At 53.0% G+C, this 16351-nt stretch overlaps 4 protein-coding genes across 4 annotated transcripts; 1 reads left to right on the top strand and 3 right to left on the bottom strand.

Annotated features, from left to right (window-relative positions):
* Nucleotides 1–90: 90 nt before the first annotated feature.
* Nucleotides 91–2013, top strand: QC761_707740 (uncharacterized protein; the record flags this gene model as incomplete). Its single annotated transcript, XM_062882323.1, has 1 exon — nt 91–2013. One exon carries the CDS (start codon nt 91–93, stop codon nt 2011–2013), a length of 1923 nt encoding a protein of 640 aa, XP_062728354.1.
* A 252-nt stretch (nt 2014–2265) lies between these two features.
* On the bottom strand, nt 2266–4197 carry RAD23 (UV excision repair protein rad23; the record flags this gene model as incomplete). The annotated part of the gene is made up of 6 exons (XM_062882322.1): nt 2266–3183; nt 3253–3573; nt 3636–3715; nt 3779–3851; nt 4016–4063; nt 4180–4197. The coding sequence occupies 6 exons, from the start codon at nt 4195–4197 to the stop codon at nt 2593–2595; spliced, it is 1131 nt and encodes a 376-aa protein (XP_062728353.1). The 3' UTR covers nt 2266–2592.
* Nucleotides 4198–4951: 754 nt separating this feature from the next.
* On the bottom strand, nt 4952–7564 carry QC761_707720 (uncharacterized protein; the record flags this gene model as incomplete). The annotated part of the gene is made up of 1 exon (XM_062882321.1): nt 4952–7564. The coding sequence occupies exon 1, from the start codon at nt 6425–6427 to the stop codon at nt 4952–4954; it is 1476 nt and encodes a 491-aa protein (XP_062728352.1). The 5' UTR covers nt 6428–7564.
* Nucleotides 7565–11750: 4186 nt separating this feature from the next.
* Nucleotides 11751–15969, bottom strand: QC761_707715 (uncharacterized protein). Its single transcript, XM_062882320.1, has 3 exons — nt 13746–15969; nt 13494–13608; nt 11751–13439 (listed from the first exon to the last, which is right to left on the bottom strand). The coding sequence occupies exons 1-3, from the start codon at nt 13773–13775 to the stop codon at nt 12505–12507; spliced, it is 1080 nt and encodes a 359-aa protein (XP_062728351.1). The 5' UTR covers nt 13776–15969; the 3' UTR covers nt 11751–12504.
* Nucleotides 15970–16351: the final 382 nt, after the last annotated feature.

Raw genomic sequence — 16351 nt, 5'->3', positions numbered from 1 at the left:
CGACCGGCGGCAAATGCCCCAAGACTGCCGTGGATTTCAGTAACTCAAAAGGCCACAAAGGTGCCCAGTGCGGGGCAGTGAGTTGGCACGATGTTGGCGAATAACAAGAGCAAGTTCAAGCCGGGACCCAAGCCGAAAGGGAAACGCCCTCCTCCTGCCTTGAGGCCTTCCTCCTCGAATACACCAGCTTCTACTCCAGCTGCCTCTCAGCAAGAGGACGCAAACCCGACCCCGCCCCCACCCAGCGCCCCTACTGAGGCCGCTCCTCCGGCCGTCGACAATGCCCCTCCTCCAGATGTCGAGACACCTTCAGCTCAGGGCCAGACACAGCACTCTGAAGTGAGAGAGCCGTCACCAATTAGCACCACGACTTCTGCTGCGGGAGTATCAAGTATCCAGAGCCAGGATGATGCTACACCCTCTCAGGCCGAGACCCCGGCGTCAACTGCTCCATTGCCCACGCCGGTATCGCCCAGGCATGCCCGTCCAACCGCACCCATACCCGTGAGAGCGTCGAAATCGGCCGCTGTGTCAGTTCCTCCTCCAGCAGCTCCTGCCCCGGCGCTCACCCCTGCGCCTACGCCTTCGGTGCCCGAGCAAGCTTCATCAGCTACCTCCTCCTCAGGAGCATCGACTATCTCTGAAGCTCCACCCCCCGAAGAAGCTACACCTATCACAGAAGATGTTGTCGCTTCTGTTGAGCCTGTAGCTGAGCAGCCCGCCGAACCCACCTCTGGTCCCTCTCAACCACCCGAACCGAGCACCTCTAGACCATCCCAAGCCCCAAAGCCGAAGCCCAAACCCAAGCCCCGGGTCCCCCGGAAACGCAAAGCCGACACAGCCATCGAAGAACCCGCTGCAGAAACAGTTGAGAATGAGGAGGCCGGCGAAGCAAACACAAGCACCCCCGCCCCAAGAAAGCGAGCCCGCAGACGAGCCGCCCCCCTCCCAGGCGAGGAAGGCTACGAAGAATACCAAGCCGCCAAAGCAGCCAGAAAACCCCGTCAAAAGCGCACCAGGGCCGCAGTCGCCGTCGAAGACGGGGAGACCCCCGAAGGAGAAGAAACCCAATCCCGAGCCAACTCCCGCGCCCCACGTGCTCAGCGTGAGGTAACACCCGAAAACGCCGAAGAGCAAGTTGTAAACGAAGACGAGTTCAAAATGGCCGACCTAGCCAAGGACCTCCGGATCGGCAAGAAGTTTTCTCTTCATGATACCCTTTTGGAGAGAGAACGGGTGAAGAAACTGAAGGCGAATGAGAAGAGGAAGAAGGGGAGGGGTAATGGTGCCGAGGAGGGTGGGGAAAACAACGAAAATGATGGGCAACCTCCACCTTTGAACGCCAACACCCCCTTGCCGGGGGGTAATGATGATGATGAAGGGGGGTTTGCCCGCTCGGTGGCAGTGACAGCCCCGGTAGGAGAACAATACCAGATCATTGACGGAGAAATCGTTCTCAATCAGTCATCTCTCCAAATTGATCGGCATGCCAGAGCGAGAGAAGCGGAGGGGAATCTGGAAGAGGTGGAAGTCAATGATTTCACCAACCACACCACCCAGCAGACTTATCTCCGCCGCGCCCTGAAACCAGGCCAATGGTCCGACGCCGACACTGACCAGTTTTACTGGGCGCTTTCGAGATTCGGGACGGACTTTGAGCTGATTTCGAAAATGTTTCCTGGCAAGACGAGGAAGCACATCAAGCTGAAATTCAATCGGGAGGAGAGGCAAAATCCGGCGAGGGTGAAGAGCGCGTTGGTCGGCGAGGTGAAGCAGCCGATGAGAATTGAGGAGGTGAAGGAGAAGACGAAGCAGGAGTTTGAGACGACGGACGACATCGAGAAGGAGCTGGAGGAGCAGAGGAAAGAGTTTGAGGAGAGGGAGGAGGCGGTGGAGAGGGAGAAGAGGGAAGAAGAAAAGAGAAAGGAGGAGAAGATGCTCAAGGAGCTGGAGGAGGCAAAGAAGAAGAGTGGGCGGAGGGGGAAGAAAAAGGTTGAGCAGGGGGTTTGGTGAGGCACATTGTGGTGTTTACGGGGGGAATAGAAAGGATTCGGTCGTGGTTACGAGACCCACAGGCAAAATAGGAACCCAGGTAGATAGATGTGCTGGTATTTGTAAGGGTTTCTCGCATTTATTTCGATTCATTGATACCCATAGTTTTATTTATCGGAAGGAATCAAAGCGATGTTTTTATTACTTTCTCTGAAATAAGCCGCCAGTGACCTGCTAATAGTATGCCCGAGTTGGGTACTAGAGTCTACGCAGCTCAACCCTTCATATCACTGGCAGGCATAAAAGAGATGTTGAGCACTTTCTCTCTCTCTCCCTCCACCTCAAATTTTTCCCGTCTTCCATCCCCAGAGTCTAGCATCACAGATCACTGGCACTCAGACTTCCAGTCGGAAAAAAACCTAGCTGTTTGGTATCTTGTTATCAATAATAGACCTTCGCTTTTAACTTTCTGCCTGCCTCACATCACCAGTGAAAACAAAAAGCTAAAAGCCTCCGCCCATCTCCACCCCGCATAACCATTCCTGCCTGGATATCCCGAATAACCCTGCAATCCCAAAGCAAAGGCGAATTAGAAGAAAATTAGTGAGTACCGGTGCCGCCCATGTCATCATCATCGTCATCGGGCTGGTCGAACAAGAAGTTCGCAGCCAACTCCTCGTTCTTCTCGCAGGCAAAATACGCCTGGATGGCCTGGTCCTGGCTGAATCCTAGCCGAGTCAACCGCTCAATGGCGTCACGCTCCTCCTCTGTGACCGAAATCTGGTGGGCTCCAGGGGGGAGCGGCGCATCGTCATCACCGTGCTCACTAAGCAACTGGAGAAACTGCTCGGGGTTCTGGGCGATCGTCTGGGCGAGTTGTGGGTTACCAGCACTGAGCTGCTGAAGAATCTGCTCGAGCATGCCGGGCTGTTGTTGGACGACTTGGCGAAGCTGTTGGAACTGAGCGTTCTGTCTAAGCCAGCTTAGGTTGCCAAGATCTTGTGCGCTCGCTCCGGCGGCAGCAGTTCCACCACTTCCGCTGCGGGCACCACCAGCACGAGCAGCAAGGTCAAACAAATTTTCCCCCTCAAGGTCACCAGCAGCCTCAACAGCAGGCGCAGGGGCGGGGGGGGGGATGGCATGACCCACGCGCTGGGCAGTTGTTTGTTGTTGAACGTTCTCGGGAATGCCCTGGGTTATACAAGTTAGTCACATCTGCACATGCCCCAATCGCCGATCTCTTGGTACACTCAAACATACCGTCAACAAGTACTCAACCGCACGCTCGGGATTGAAGAAGGCTGCACGCATAGCAGCGTCGATCTGGGATCGCTCGAAACCCATGGCCTCCATGTTGGCAATAGCCTGCGCACGCTGCTCTCCCATAGCGAGAGCACTCGAGTCGTTGGGGGCACCACTAGTCCGATTTGGGCTGGGGGTGGCAGGAGCAGCTGAGGCGGCATTTGATACTTGAGCTGGGGCAGCTGGGGGCGCTGGGGTAGAGGCCGAGGCGGCTTGAGCAGGTGTGGCCGGGACGACGGAAGAAGACTCGGCGGCAGGAGCTGGCTTGGGCGCCTTGGGCTGTCATTTTGTCTGCGGTTAGCCGTGACCAGTTGACAGCCAAAATGTCAGAATTTACTTACCTTGCTCACCATACAAACAACAAAGCCCTTTTCCTCGATCTTGCAAGACTCGATGGTATCCTCATCCTTCAGAATCTTGCCTGCAGTGGGCGGATGGGTTAGTTGCGGGAACCGGTAGCGGACGGATGCGTCATAGCTTTTACCTGAATAGATGAGCTTTTGGAGCGCAGGATCCCAGCCATGGTCCTCAGAGAGCTTCTGCTTCACCGTCGAGATCTGATAGAGCTATTGTCAGCGGTGATCTTGAAAGCAATAGTAGGCATCCGTGGTTCTTGGACCGGACTGTAACCTGTAACAGGCTGTCTCGACATTGGAGGTTCGGTGGCGGGGGGCAGCTGTTGGCGGCAGCAAGGGTTGAGGGATGATGAGGGGTAACTCACGAGATCGGTGGGCTCAAACTCGATGGTGAACTTCTGCTGCTTGAGGTCCTATGGATAAGCACAATATGTTAGCATTGACCACGGCGATGTGATTGATTGAGGATTCCAAAGGTGCTATCGCAGCTATCGAAAAGCAGCTGGCTACCACCGGTGACAGAACGTACCTTGAAATTGACCTTCATGATGGGCGATCCAGGGAAGATTCCGTATAACTGCCTGTGGATGGAAGTGATAGATTAAGCGCAGTACGGCGCTGTATTGATGCCGAATCGAATATGTATCGATATTCAGTGGTCGAGGGGTCGTGGTGGTGTTTTGTGGCAAAAGCTGGAGTTGCCTGTTGCTAGCAGCTTAAAATATGCTGGATGGAATTCCAGGCCAAAAGAAGGCGGCAGTGAAGTGGCAGTGGGTGCGCGCGTCCTGATGCCTAGCCCCACTCTGGTCAGCGGACCTACCGTAGCTTTACCTTCCCCTCACAATCAACCTAACCTAACCTTCACTTGCTGTCAATTGTCACCTACTACAGGTGCCTTCCTTACCTATCACTCACTTGCTTTGATTTGAGACATCATGTCCATCAATAATTTCTTTTGCTTGTTTTCATGAGTCCCTATCTCCAGACGACTACCCTTCCCAATCCGATGATGAACCAAATGAAATCTATGTCTCCTGTCATGTCTCATAGTCATCAACCATTCCACCAAACGCCATTGTCCTGTTCCTTCCAGCCTGTTCCCTTAGGCTAAGTACCGGTGTCAACGCCACGCTAAAGCAAAAGTTTCAATCATGATTGGTATCTCCCCACTCCTCAGCAACACCAAGCCGCCCTACCCAAAGAAAGCAAAAAGTTTGATACACAGAAAGAAAAATGAAGGTATGTGGCGTGGTGACAAAGTTTTGTCATCACAAGTGCCATAGAACAACTGGAGCATAACCCTACTGCGGGCTGGGTGCAGCGCCACCAGAAGCTTCTTCACTTGAGCATGGAAGATGGATCTTCCGGCTGTGGTAGGTGGTCAGGCTCGTCCGAGACCCGGCAGACAGAATCCAATCAGGAATTGGCGGTGTCATCTTCCGCTCCGTCTCCAGCACCGGTGTCGTCCCCTCGGGGGTCAGGTATTCATCCTCCTCACGAATCTCTGGTGAGTGGGTATCAGGTTTGCGGTGGAAAGATTCAACGGACCCTTGCCGACTCAATGGGCTTGGAACGCCTGGAAGACTCCCGCTTCGCATTCGACGGAGACTCTTGATACTTCGGATGCTTTGCCTATCGCTGAGGATCTGTCCCCCGTTTGGTGCAGCAACCACAACAGTCCCTGGTGTTACAATGGGTGGTGGAGGAATAGGCGAATCGGATCTGAAGAGCGGGTGGATGTGAGACTCGCTCTGGGTAGAATGTTGTGTAAAGGCTGTCCGCTGTGCCTGGGACACTCTGCTTGGGGCTGGACTCAATGTTCGGCTTCGTCTTCTGGTGCGAGAAGGGGGCTCCAAGAGGTCTAACGGTGTGCCAGGGCTCGGACTTCGACTGGTGGTGGGGCTAGCCGGTATTGTCTCAAGGAAACGGCCCAGCGGTGGTGAAGACGATTCCAAGACGGTCTGTCGGTTTTGTGGATCAACCGCCGATGTATCCCATGAATCGAACCCTTCCTCCGTCGTTCTTGTCTGTTCGTGGAATGATGGGAGGTCTAACGAGGCTGGACGGCGCCCTCGTTGAGACAGCAAACGAGTCTTGGAGGAGATGGGCCGGACCACGTTTGATAGCGAGCTTCGAAAGGAGCTTATCGTCTCTGCTGTCGAGCGTCCGGCACTGGATCCAGGCGGTGTCTTCTCGAATGATGTGCTGCCGCGGGCTTTCCCAGAAACAAGACTTGGACTGGTCTCGTGGTAGGCAATGGATTTCACCCGGGGAGGCGATCTGCTTCGGTCCTGGTCCTTGTGTACAGTCACCTTGATCCGTGGCCCTCGAACTCTCCCAGCAACAAAGTGGAAGACCAAGAAAACGAGCTGTGTGGCGAAAGCAAGGCCGAGGACGACCGATGAACCAACCAGGAAACCTGTTGCGCCAGAGCCTAGAATTGTGCTCTCAGGATCCTCATCAACCTTGCTCAGGCAGATCATGTTGGCCACTGACACAGCGGCAGCGACTGTGCATAGGAACAAGCCTGCCCCGAACAACAGCCCGTTGAATTTCGCCCATCGTGCTGACCAAGGGCCGATATGCGCGCAGGTGAGACCGGTGACGGCGGCAAGAACAGTGGCTTCGAGGATGGCGGCAATGATGGCCGTGGTTCTGACCGCAGGAGCCCGGTCTTCCCGTGATCGAGCAAGGATGCTGTGTATCGCCAGGATAGCTGCGGTCGGCAGAATCGAAATGACGCCCAGCACAGCCGGAAGGGAGCGAGGCATTACCATGACGGCAATGGTTTTGATATTCGGACCCAAGATCCAGTCTGAGACACGACGAAGTGTTGCAGTTATGTTGTCGTCTCATTCAACTACCCCCCTACAGTCCCCAACAAACCCCCCTTTGCAAACAGATGCTGAAGTGGCTTGCTGCTGGTCTGTGGTTATGCAAGATACCGGCGCCCTCTTTGACCTCCTTCAGTCTTTTGACCACGGCACCGTCACTCCGGTCTGGATCCAGGTTCCCTATGGAGTGGAGGTTATGGAAGGTTCCTGAGTCAACCAAAGGTCTTCGGGAAGCGGCGGGTATAAGTGAGACGTGGTTTACCAGCCGTGTGTTCATGCGATCAGTAGGCGTGGCACCAAGACAGCTGCATTCCAGCTCAGCCGGCGTATAAGTGAGTAAGTAGTATCTTGAAGTCGGGTCAAGACTGGACAAGACCGGTTTGTAGTTGAAAAGCTCGGTTGATTGAATGGTGTGAACGAAAAAAACAATAATCACGAAGCGGGTCTCGTTATTTGGTGGTCTCTTCAAGCTGATCCCGGGTAGTCGGATGTGGTTTGGGTATGTAACGGCTTGTAGGGGTGGGGGTAGCTGCTTTGAGACAGACCGGCAGCAATTGCAAACGAAGGAGAGCCCAGCTATTTGCTGGCTGGTGGGAAAAGGAGAAGACAAGATAGATAGTAAACAAGACGAAGGAAGACTCAAAAAGAGCAAGCTGCGGATTCGCCAGGCACAGCTCAGATGGGTGGGCTTACCGGCTAAATGTAGCAACTGTACACAGAGGACGCGTTTTGCTCGCGTGGAGGGTCCCCGGGTCTTTGTTGTTAGGCCATGCAGAAGCAGGATGTCTGCCGTGCCCGTGCCTTGCTGGGCCATGGTGGGGAGGCTCAGGTTGGATGGGAGGTGCCAGGGTTGCAGGGATCGACCCTTGTTGACTTGCGTGATCGTGTCCACCTGGGCCCCGAACCGCGACAGGGGGCGGTTCTGCCGGGGTTTCCCCCAAGAAAAGAAAAGAAAAAGCAACCAAGAAGATCTGACGAGGCGTCGATCCACCGCATGGCTTCTCGGGAGCGAGACGTTGGCATCTCGGCGAGTCTGTTGTCTTCAGATGACACTGTTTCACAGCACACGCGCTGATAGACGCTACACAGAGATGCGGTACTCGAGCTTCGAAGATTGCGTCGAGTCGACGGACTGCTGGTTGATGGAAAGGCTCTGTCCCGTCTCTGGGCAGCCCATTCAGCTCAGCTGGCTCTTCTTATTGGTCAGCCAGCTACTATTAGCTGACCCTCGAGGCCCGAGGAGTGGGTGTGGAAGACAGAGAGTGAATGGTATTTTCTTCTCATGCCGGTCATTTGTTGATATTGGCAGTATCATACAGAATAATCGTCCAGTAGCATACTCGGGGAAAGAACGGCGCCTCCTGTATTTGCGCAAACTTTCACCCCATTCGGCGAGAAGGAGTTGCGGCTCCTCCGGGTCTAGTGTTATGTCTCCTTTTACTAGCCACCTAGCCCAGAACTCGAAACCAGACCCTCATCAAGAGACACTATGGTAGGTATCGCAGCGCAAGCGCAAGGAAACGCAACACAGACCCTCGACGTTGCAATCTCGCGTTTCTGGTTTCTGGTACTGGCTACCATGCATTCTACATCTTACAGAAGCGAGCGAGCAATGCCGTCCCTGGATGAAATCAGGTACCGGTATGTGATGGGTTCTTTTTTTGGGAGCCTGCTTGTCCAGCTTCGCCTTGAGGCAAAACATGCCGGAGGCTGGCGTCACGATATGTACAAACATGCAACGGTTAACTTCACCGACAAAACACTGTCAAAAATGCAAGACAAAGCAATAAAACGCCAAACGCTGGTGTGGACGCTATTTTCCTTCCAGAAGGTGAAAGCCGGCCACGTCAAACCCGTCAGCCGAGATGCCAAGTGCTTCTAACTTTGTAGCGCAGCCTTGCCATTGCGGCGCCAAGAACAACGCTGCTCAGCATCTTCTTCAGTTCAAGACAAGATGCTCAGTCAGCACCTACCGACCCGGTCCGACGGCACATCTTTTTGTTGCTGTCTCAAATCCTCACTACAGCATCTGACTTGCCGAGACATCATCTCATCCTGAGATGAGTGCATGTTGCCTCTGTTTCACCAGCTCGCAGGTCTTGCCAAGCCATAAGCGCAAGCGCAGGTTGGTTGAGGATGACAAACTCGACTCCACCGCCCGACGCAGGTACCAACGGTCGTTATCCGTCATCATCAGGGGGCTGTTTCGCTGACACGAAAAAGAAAATCCAACCCATTGCGCTTGGATCGGCCCTACACCAGAACAGCACAAGTGCCATGCCACCTCACCGCCAACAGCCAACATCTCCCAGAAATAGCCGATGCCATGCCTTTCCAGGCCGCGGCATTCACAGCGGCTTTCTTCTTTCGGAGTTGACGAGCCGAAGGCCTTTTGGCATGTTTGCCATTCTAATTGAGTCCATCACCAGCAAGCATCTGTTGTTTCAGCTTCTTCAGCATGGAATTTTGCCCATCGTCAACCGAGCTCGAGGAGAATGATCAGCTGAACAACACAAACTCAGGTGTAGCAGGCTATCTTACCACCGGAAATCACCACCATCGTATAAAACAAGAGGCACAGCGTCCGACTTCCTCATTCCATTCCTTCTTTGCTTGTGTAACTCTTTCCTAGCACGAAAAAACCTCTCATTGTATGCAAGAGATTCCGAAAACATGATTTGTCAATGCCAGCCAGGAGGAGCAAATACCCAACTTGGGAATCTCTTCTCCGATATCCCGATGTTGTCTTTTACATCATGATAACAACTCCCCGGCGGGTTTATATGATTGAGAGATTTTTCACTTGTTTAGTTTTCGTAATGAGGGGGGTTAACACAAGCGAGGGAAAATCTCTACCCTGCTAGTACACCTCGTTTTTTCCAGCTTTCTTTCGACAGTAGAGTAGCGGAAGAAAATCCGGGCAAGGCTCGTTTGGTTACCGCAACCCCTCGATTCAATTTCTCTTCATGCAGGAAGCTTTGACCCTTGAACACGGCAGAAGCAGGGAGCAGCACAACTTGTGAGGGGGGCCGCACTCCGTACCTGCATCAAGATGCTGTCATGCGCATGCAATGGCGTTGTGATGGATGCGATGCATGTCAGCAAGAAAATGGGCGCAGCAGTTGAAAGCACCGCTAGCTAAAGGGATTTTATTGGGTGATGGGTGGGAGTGAGCTGGCTGAAAAAGGAAGAATAAAAACAATTCAGGTACTTCGCAGACGCGGTAGGTAGGGAGAAAGAAAGACCGCGTCAATGGTTCGCTGCGACTGCGACAATGACAATGGAGTCAGAGCGTGCGTTTACTTGGAAACATGACTCCCTTGCAGATGGAGATGCGGGGAGGAAATGAAAGGGGGATACTCCTTAGGTATTATCGTGAAGTAAACAAAACAGAAAATAGTCATGGGGTTATGGCATGCGAAACAATCACCTCCACATAGGTAAAATGCTATGACAGCGACGGCAAGAGGAGGGGACTGTGCGGTTTATGCGCGAACCTCCCGTCCCGATTCTCCGCATCGCCGGTGTGTAAGATGGGGGTTTAGATATCTAAGGCGGCATTGCCCGCAATCTCTCAACTATTTCAAAGGTTCAAATTGTGCCTCGCAAAAGACTTCAGGTACAAAATGTGTCAAGTCCCATTCATTTTCCATCTGATCTGTAGCAGCCAAACCAGCGATCATCGACTGCAACGCTGATCACTGATCAACTGTAACCATGGCCACACCTCTTCTCACACATACCCTTTCCACCTTGTCGGGAATACGAACTGGTCTGGCCGGGGCTGCGGTCGTAGATCAAAAGGCTTGGATTTCTGAAAATGATGGAAACAGGGAAGAGAGCAGTGCTAAATACCAGGTTTGAATACTTCCAAGTTTCTTAAAAGAGTTCGCAGATCAGTCTTGTTTTTTTTTTTTTTTGCGGAGGGGGGTGTGGATGTTCGCTCGGTAGTGGAGGGTTACAGATACGAAACGGGAGCGACGGGCCGGTTGGGTGGGGCCGAGATCTCGGCGGCGGGTGGGGCAGGAAGTGCCGAGACCTCGGAGGGGAGAGGCCTGTTTTACCTCCGTCACCTTTCTGGAAGTGATGAAGGTGAATACTATTTGAAGGTTGCCGCAGAGAAGGCCAGGGACTTTTTGCAGATGTAAAGGACGGGGAATCCCTCTCTGCATACCTCATGAACAAGCTCAAAAGCTCTTCCACCCCCAAGGGTGAGGCATGATCAGGCGAATGACACATATAGGCCGAGACCCGTCAAGAGAGACCAAGACTCACAAACGTTTGCTTCTCTGCATCTACAAAAGGTGAGAACCGCTTCTAAATTGTCGGCTTAAAGGTAGGCATGTTGCAAAACTTCAGGTTTGTTGGACCGTATGGAGATTCATTCTGGATTGTGCAGAATTACATACCTTGCATACGTATCCATCTGCATCTGTGCATCTCAAAGAAAACAATCATCAAATAACAATTGTTTGTGTGGGATGTTCACTGCAATGACCTATCTACTCAGTTCGGAACAAGCATGCTGGAATGTTGTGGCAACCGGGTAAGTAGAGCTGGTGGGTGGTGTATGAGCTGTCTAATGCGTTTCTCTTTCGAAGCAAGGTGCAGGAATTTCTGTTGTACAAACTTGCCGTGCATGCTAACCTTTTATCGTTTGAAAGCTTCCAATAAATTAGGTATGCAGAGAGACAGAGATCATGGTGTTTTTCTCAACGGTGGAGTAGCAGCTAGTAAACGACACAGACCGGTTGACGATAAGTGTAGATGTAAGCCACACCAAAAAGCGAGCGACCCTTCCTTTGAATTCCCATTGGCAGCACCTCTACACTCCCCCCTGGTTGGCCAGCACAAAGTTGACAATTCTCCGGTCATCCACTGGGCATTGGAGAAAAACGCTCCATCAACACCTGGTTGGCTGTCACCTCGACGTATCACATCGCAAGATCGAGGTGATTGGTTCACGGCCTGGTACTAAGAAATCAGGTCTACAATATGCGAGTCTATCTTGTAGAATATGGGGAGTGCTTGTGTTTGTAATGTTCGCTGTCAAAAATGCCGTGAGCGTGGTTCGCAACGCTGCCAGGATTACCATCATGTTGTAGGTGGAGATCATCTTCACATATACAAAATCATCATTACACGTTCACCCCCCAACCCCCAAAAAACCACCACATGATAAAACTACACCTATATCATACATCCATCCCATCTCCATATCTCCCCAAGCTCACCCCAGAGAAAACAAAGTCAAGTTCAGGCCGTTTGTGTATCCGCTCATAATCATACACGTTATGTATCCCCACTTCCCCCTCGCATTCCACATTCACCTTCATCTTCCCAATCATTAACAATTAGGTCCCTCCCACTCCCTCCTCACAAACATAACAAGAGAAAAAGAAAAATATGGCATAGTCAGTCAAAAAAAAAAAAAAAGACCGTTCAATCGCGTGTTGAAACATCAAACATCAAGAGTAAAAACCTCGCCCAAGATAGAAAAGGAAACAAAAAACAAAAAAAAGACGTTTCGTCAGTTGTACCGCCCACCATAGCCTTGTACATACTCCTTTTTGTATTGGTAAATCCCTCTATGGATGGATTATGTTTCTGTTGTCAGTGTCATGGTTCGTCAAAAGTTGGCGTCGAAAAAAGGAACGTCTTTGCCGTCTGTGTTTTCGTCGTACAGCATTAGGTTGGTTAAAGGCTCATAGTCAAGTATAAAGGAAAGGCGTCCAAAGAAATGTAACTGCTCGAAAGTATGTCGTGCTCCGGTGGTGTGTTTGTAGTAGCGTGGTTGTAAGTGTCCTGTCGTGCCATCATCGTATGCTGCGGCTAGATAATTCATATAAGACCGCCCCCAACCCCCTCTTCGGGATTTTGCAAAAAAAGAAAATAACTCTTGCGTGTCTCTGCTGTCGTCGCCTCCTCATATTGAAAAGAACTTTGCTGTCAAAAATGCTGCCTTTTCGTAGCTTGTCTTCTCTCCATGTGTTTGGTCGAACAGCTGGTACTGACTGCCGTCATGTCTTCGTGGGCGGTGGCGGTAAATGGCTCTCGTGCTTTACCGGCTCCATGGGCGTCGGTGATGGTGTCTCTCGTGGTCGTGAAGCGTCCATCATGTGGTGTGGTGGCGGATGAGGATGCGAGCGTGGGCTCTGTGGTGGTGGCAGCAGTGGAGGATCCCGCATCGCGTGTCTTGGGGGCCCTTGAGCTTGCGGTGGTGGCAGTCGGTGTATGTCTTCCCTCCGATCTTGATATTCTGAAACCGGCCTTGTGGGCGATCTGGCAGGTTGTTCCAACCCCGAAGTGCCATGCGTTGGACGAGGGGCTATCTCAGGCAAGAGCTTCTTTCCAGATTTTGAATCCAGAGGCCCGGCAGGCATCGAGTATCGATTATTATACGGCTGTACGCGGAAGCTCGGGCTGTTTGGCTGTGGTGCCGAGGTCGCGGCTTGTGCTGGAGCTGAAGTTGGAGCCGAAGCTGGAGCTATCGGTGCTTGGGCTCGGAAGCTTGGACTGCTTGGCTGGGGCGCTGAAGCTGGGGCTGGAGCCGGAGCAGGTGCGATAGGCGCTGGGGTGATGTTTGGATAAGAAGTCGTGATCTGCCAGTGACCCGATCGGTTTTCTGACTTTGGAGGCCGCCCACGTCTGCGAGGAGGTCCTGGATATGGGGTCGGCGCTGAGGCAGGGACGGTGTTCGGATTAGGAGCAAGGGCAACAGTCGGTTGCCCGTTAGGATGATGGATGTTGACGTGATGCTGCGCAAAGGCTGGCGTCGCATGGTAGGGCGATCCGTGAAGTGGAGGTTCGCTAGGGGACGCAAGCGCCTGTCTCTTCGGAAGCTGATCACTGACATCGCCGAACGACTTTCGCTTCAAGGGTGATATCAGAGGCGGAGGCATCGGGGCGTTGAACATGGCCTCCGCCGCATTAATACACTGGTTCACATTTCGACCTGCGAAAAGCATGTCAGAGGATGGAGAGATGACTTCAGCCGAAAGACACCTACCACGAGGGAGCTGCATCGACAACCAGTCGGGCTGAATATCGTGCGACCTGATTAGGTTGACGAGAACACCAACATCCATATGGCTGGCCTTGATGATTTCGGCAAGAACGAAGCGCTATAGCCGAGACAAATAAGCAACGGCGTCATGATGCGCGGGGGGAAACGCCAGAGGGAGGGCGAGGGGGAGGGGGGCTCAAGCTTTAAGGTTCAAGGGGGATGGGAATGTTGGGGAGAGTTGGCGCATAAACTTACCTTTTCGTCGTCAGTAAAGGAGGAGTCCATGATTAGGCCCTAACCCAGCTATCCGATTCCGTCAAAGAAAAGAAGGCGAAGAAGGGAAGAAATATGCCATAGGCTGGGTGGCCAGTCATTTGACAAGCGCAATATGACAGCTCACCCCCGGGGAAACTGGAGCTGCTCGTGATCAGTTGAGAGTGGCCTGGTACGGGTCGCAGCAGCAGACAGTAGCAAGCAGCAGTAGCAAGCAGAAGTGGCAAAGCGTCTTGTTTGGAAGAAACACAGCGCCCCCAGTGACGGATGATGAATGGTGAGCGATGAGTGATGAGTGATAAGGTGTCAATAAGAGGAATCATAAACGAAAGAACAAGAAGAAACGATTTAAACGAGTGTTTGAATCCGTATTCGCAGTGGAATATGGAGACAGGACAGTCAGGACAGTCAGCGCAGAGGTGCCGCCGAGCACCAAGAAGACATCGGGGCAACTTCAAGACGCTCACAAGCCAGAAAGTCGAATGGTGCAGAGGGTAGCTTGCGGGTTTTGGGGGGCGGCAATGGGAAGAGAGACGCGCGCTTCGAATTGCTCCCGCGTCTCTTTGCTTGGGTTTCACGGCGCCCCTCTATTAGCCCCGGTCTTTCTCCATGGCGGCCTTTTTGCAGAGCGGGCAGGGTCCGAGCACACATGCTTGCCATGCTGCCATGCCACCATCCTTTCTTCCTGAATGCTTGCTGATGACTTCAACATTCTCCTCTTTCTCCTCTTCTCCTCTCGCCGCGCCCAGGTCGGAGCCGACCTCCAACTTCTTGTGTCGCGCAGGTGCGCAGCTCCCCAGCAATAACACGCCAGGATGTGCCACAACAATTGCAACTTGCAGATGCAGCAGCGCGATCAAATGACTACCTCCTCACCACCCCCCCCGGATGGCGGATGGTGGGTGTGTGGACCTCGACCTAGATCCCACCCGCGTTGGCAGCATGCCTATTCAAAACACCTATACCATATCGGAAAGGGCATATCGAGCATAAGTGCTGTGGATATGTCTTCGGCTGAAAGACAAAAACGAGCCAGCCGAGCGCATCCCTCTCGCCTGTATGCAGTAATGATATGGAGATAAACGATAAAAAAGACGCCTCAGTTGCTCCGACTTGGAGCCCGCAAGATTGGCGCAAGATGTGTGGTTGCGCGAACGCACTCCCACCTTCTCATCTCACCTTGCTTCCCTGTTTTGGTGGGCCGCCAGCATGCTGTCATTTCTGATGGCTGCCGGCCAAACAGCGATCTGATATCCCACGATCTCTCCCTCTAAGCAGAAGGGTGGTGTTCTTCAGCTCTCATCAGAAGCAACGAGCTGCCGCCGCGTGCGCAACATGCCTCCATCCATCTGCCCCCCTCTAAATCGATCGCCAACCGTGACAGGCGCCGTCGGGAGGCGACGGTTCAGCTTAGCTAGCCGGTGGGATGTGTGGATGCAAATGCGCGCGAGTCCAAGCGACATGCAGCAGCTGCACCTGACCCTCCTTTTGGCTGTCTCGCACATGTCCATGATAGGATACAGCCATCTGGGGAAGTGAGCGGCAGGATCCCATAGGCTGGGGGCTTGCTGCACTCGCAGACAGATCAGATTTCAACCCAACGCCTCGTTTTTTACTGCCCAAAAATGGAGCTGCCGCTTCTCGACTCGTGATCCCCCGACCTTTGAAGTCCGCATGTGTCGAGTCGCATCATCAAGTAAACAAAAACAGTTGCATTGTCGTCGGTCTAAGTCGTCGAACTAGAGTTGGATGTCGGAAGCGGTCCGGTTGGACTTCTTGTGGCCCCATCGACAGGACCCAGTTCTAGCGTCGGCATTGGCTGCGTCAGTGAGCGAATTGTACCAATGGCATTGGATGGCGGGGGGCAGTCGAGCATGACACAAGGATTTGGCCGCGGTGGTCTCTTAGGTTTGTGTGGTTGTTGAAGAGCCGCATCGTCTGGGGGCAGGAGGTGGGTCGATCTATGTTGTTGAACATGGCGATATAAAAAAGTTGTGTCGACAAGGTTCCGTTGAACTTGTGTTCACAATGTTCAGAGGTGTCCCTCAAGGCTTTAAATCCCACCAGGCCGCCGGGCTTTTCTCCACCTCACCCAAGCTGCACGATGTGCTGGCATGCTACCGGCAACGAACGGGGGGCAGCTTTTTTCGAAAAAACTTCTACGGGTGACGAGCTGTAGGTATAATAAAGGGCTGTCTTGGGGCTGGGAGGGGGGGAGGGGAGGGGAGGGGATGGGTGGCTTCATGCCGCGGTGGTCGTTCCTAATACCAAACGCTTTCGAGTGCATAGTCATGCATGCCACCTCCGAGTTCGTCTGCAAGGGCCTTCACAAAGTGCTCAGATGCCTCCCGGCGACCGGCGAGTATAGAAACGTGGTGCCAAACTATGCGACTGACAATATATGCATGTTGTGATGGCTGCGGGGGGCTGTTTCACACGTTGCGTGACAATGTGGTGCTCTGGTTTACTGCCACCACCACACCAGACAAGCCCTCTGTGATATCTCTATGGATTTCGGTTGGTACCGCGTTTGTCCCAGGCGGACAGACGGAAGGCGATGATCATGCGTGGCGTTTCTGTTTGCCCGG

Source organism: Podospora bellae-mahoneyi, chromosome 7, assembly GCF_035222275.1.
Source record: "Podospora bellae-mahoneyi strain CBS 112042 chromosome 7, whole genome shotgun sequence".
NCBI classification, from domain to species: Eukaryota; Fungi; Ascomycota; class Sordariomycetes; order Sordariales; family Podosporaceae; genus Podospora; species Podospora bellae-mahoneyi.
The sequence above is the reverse complement of the archived record's forward strand: the minus strand, read 5'-3'. Positions and strand labels throughout refer to the sequence as shown.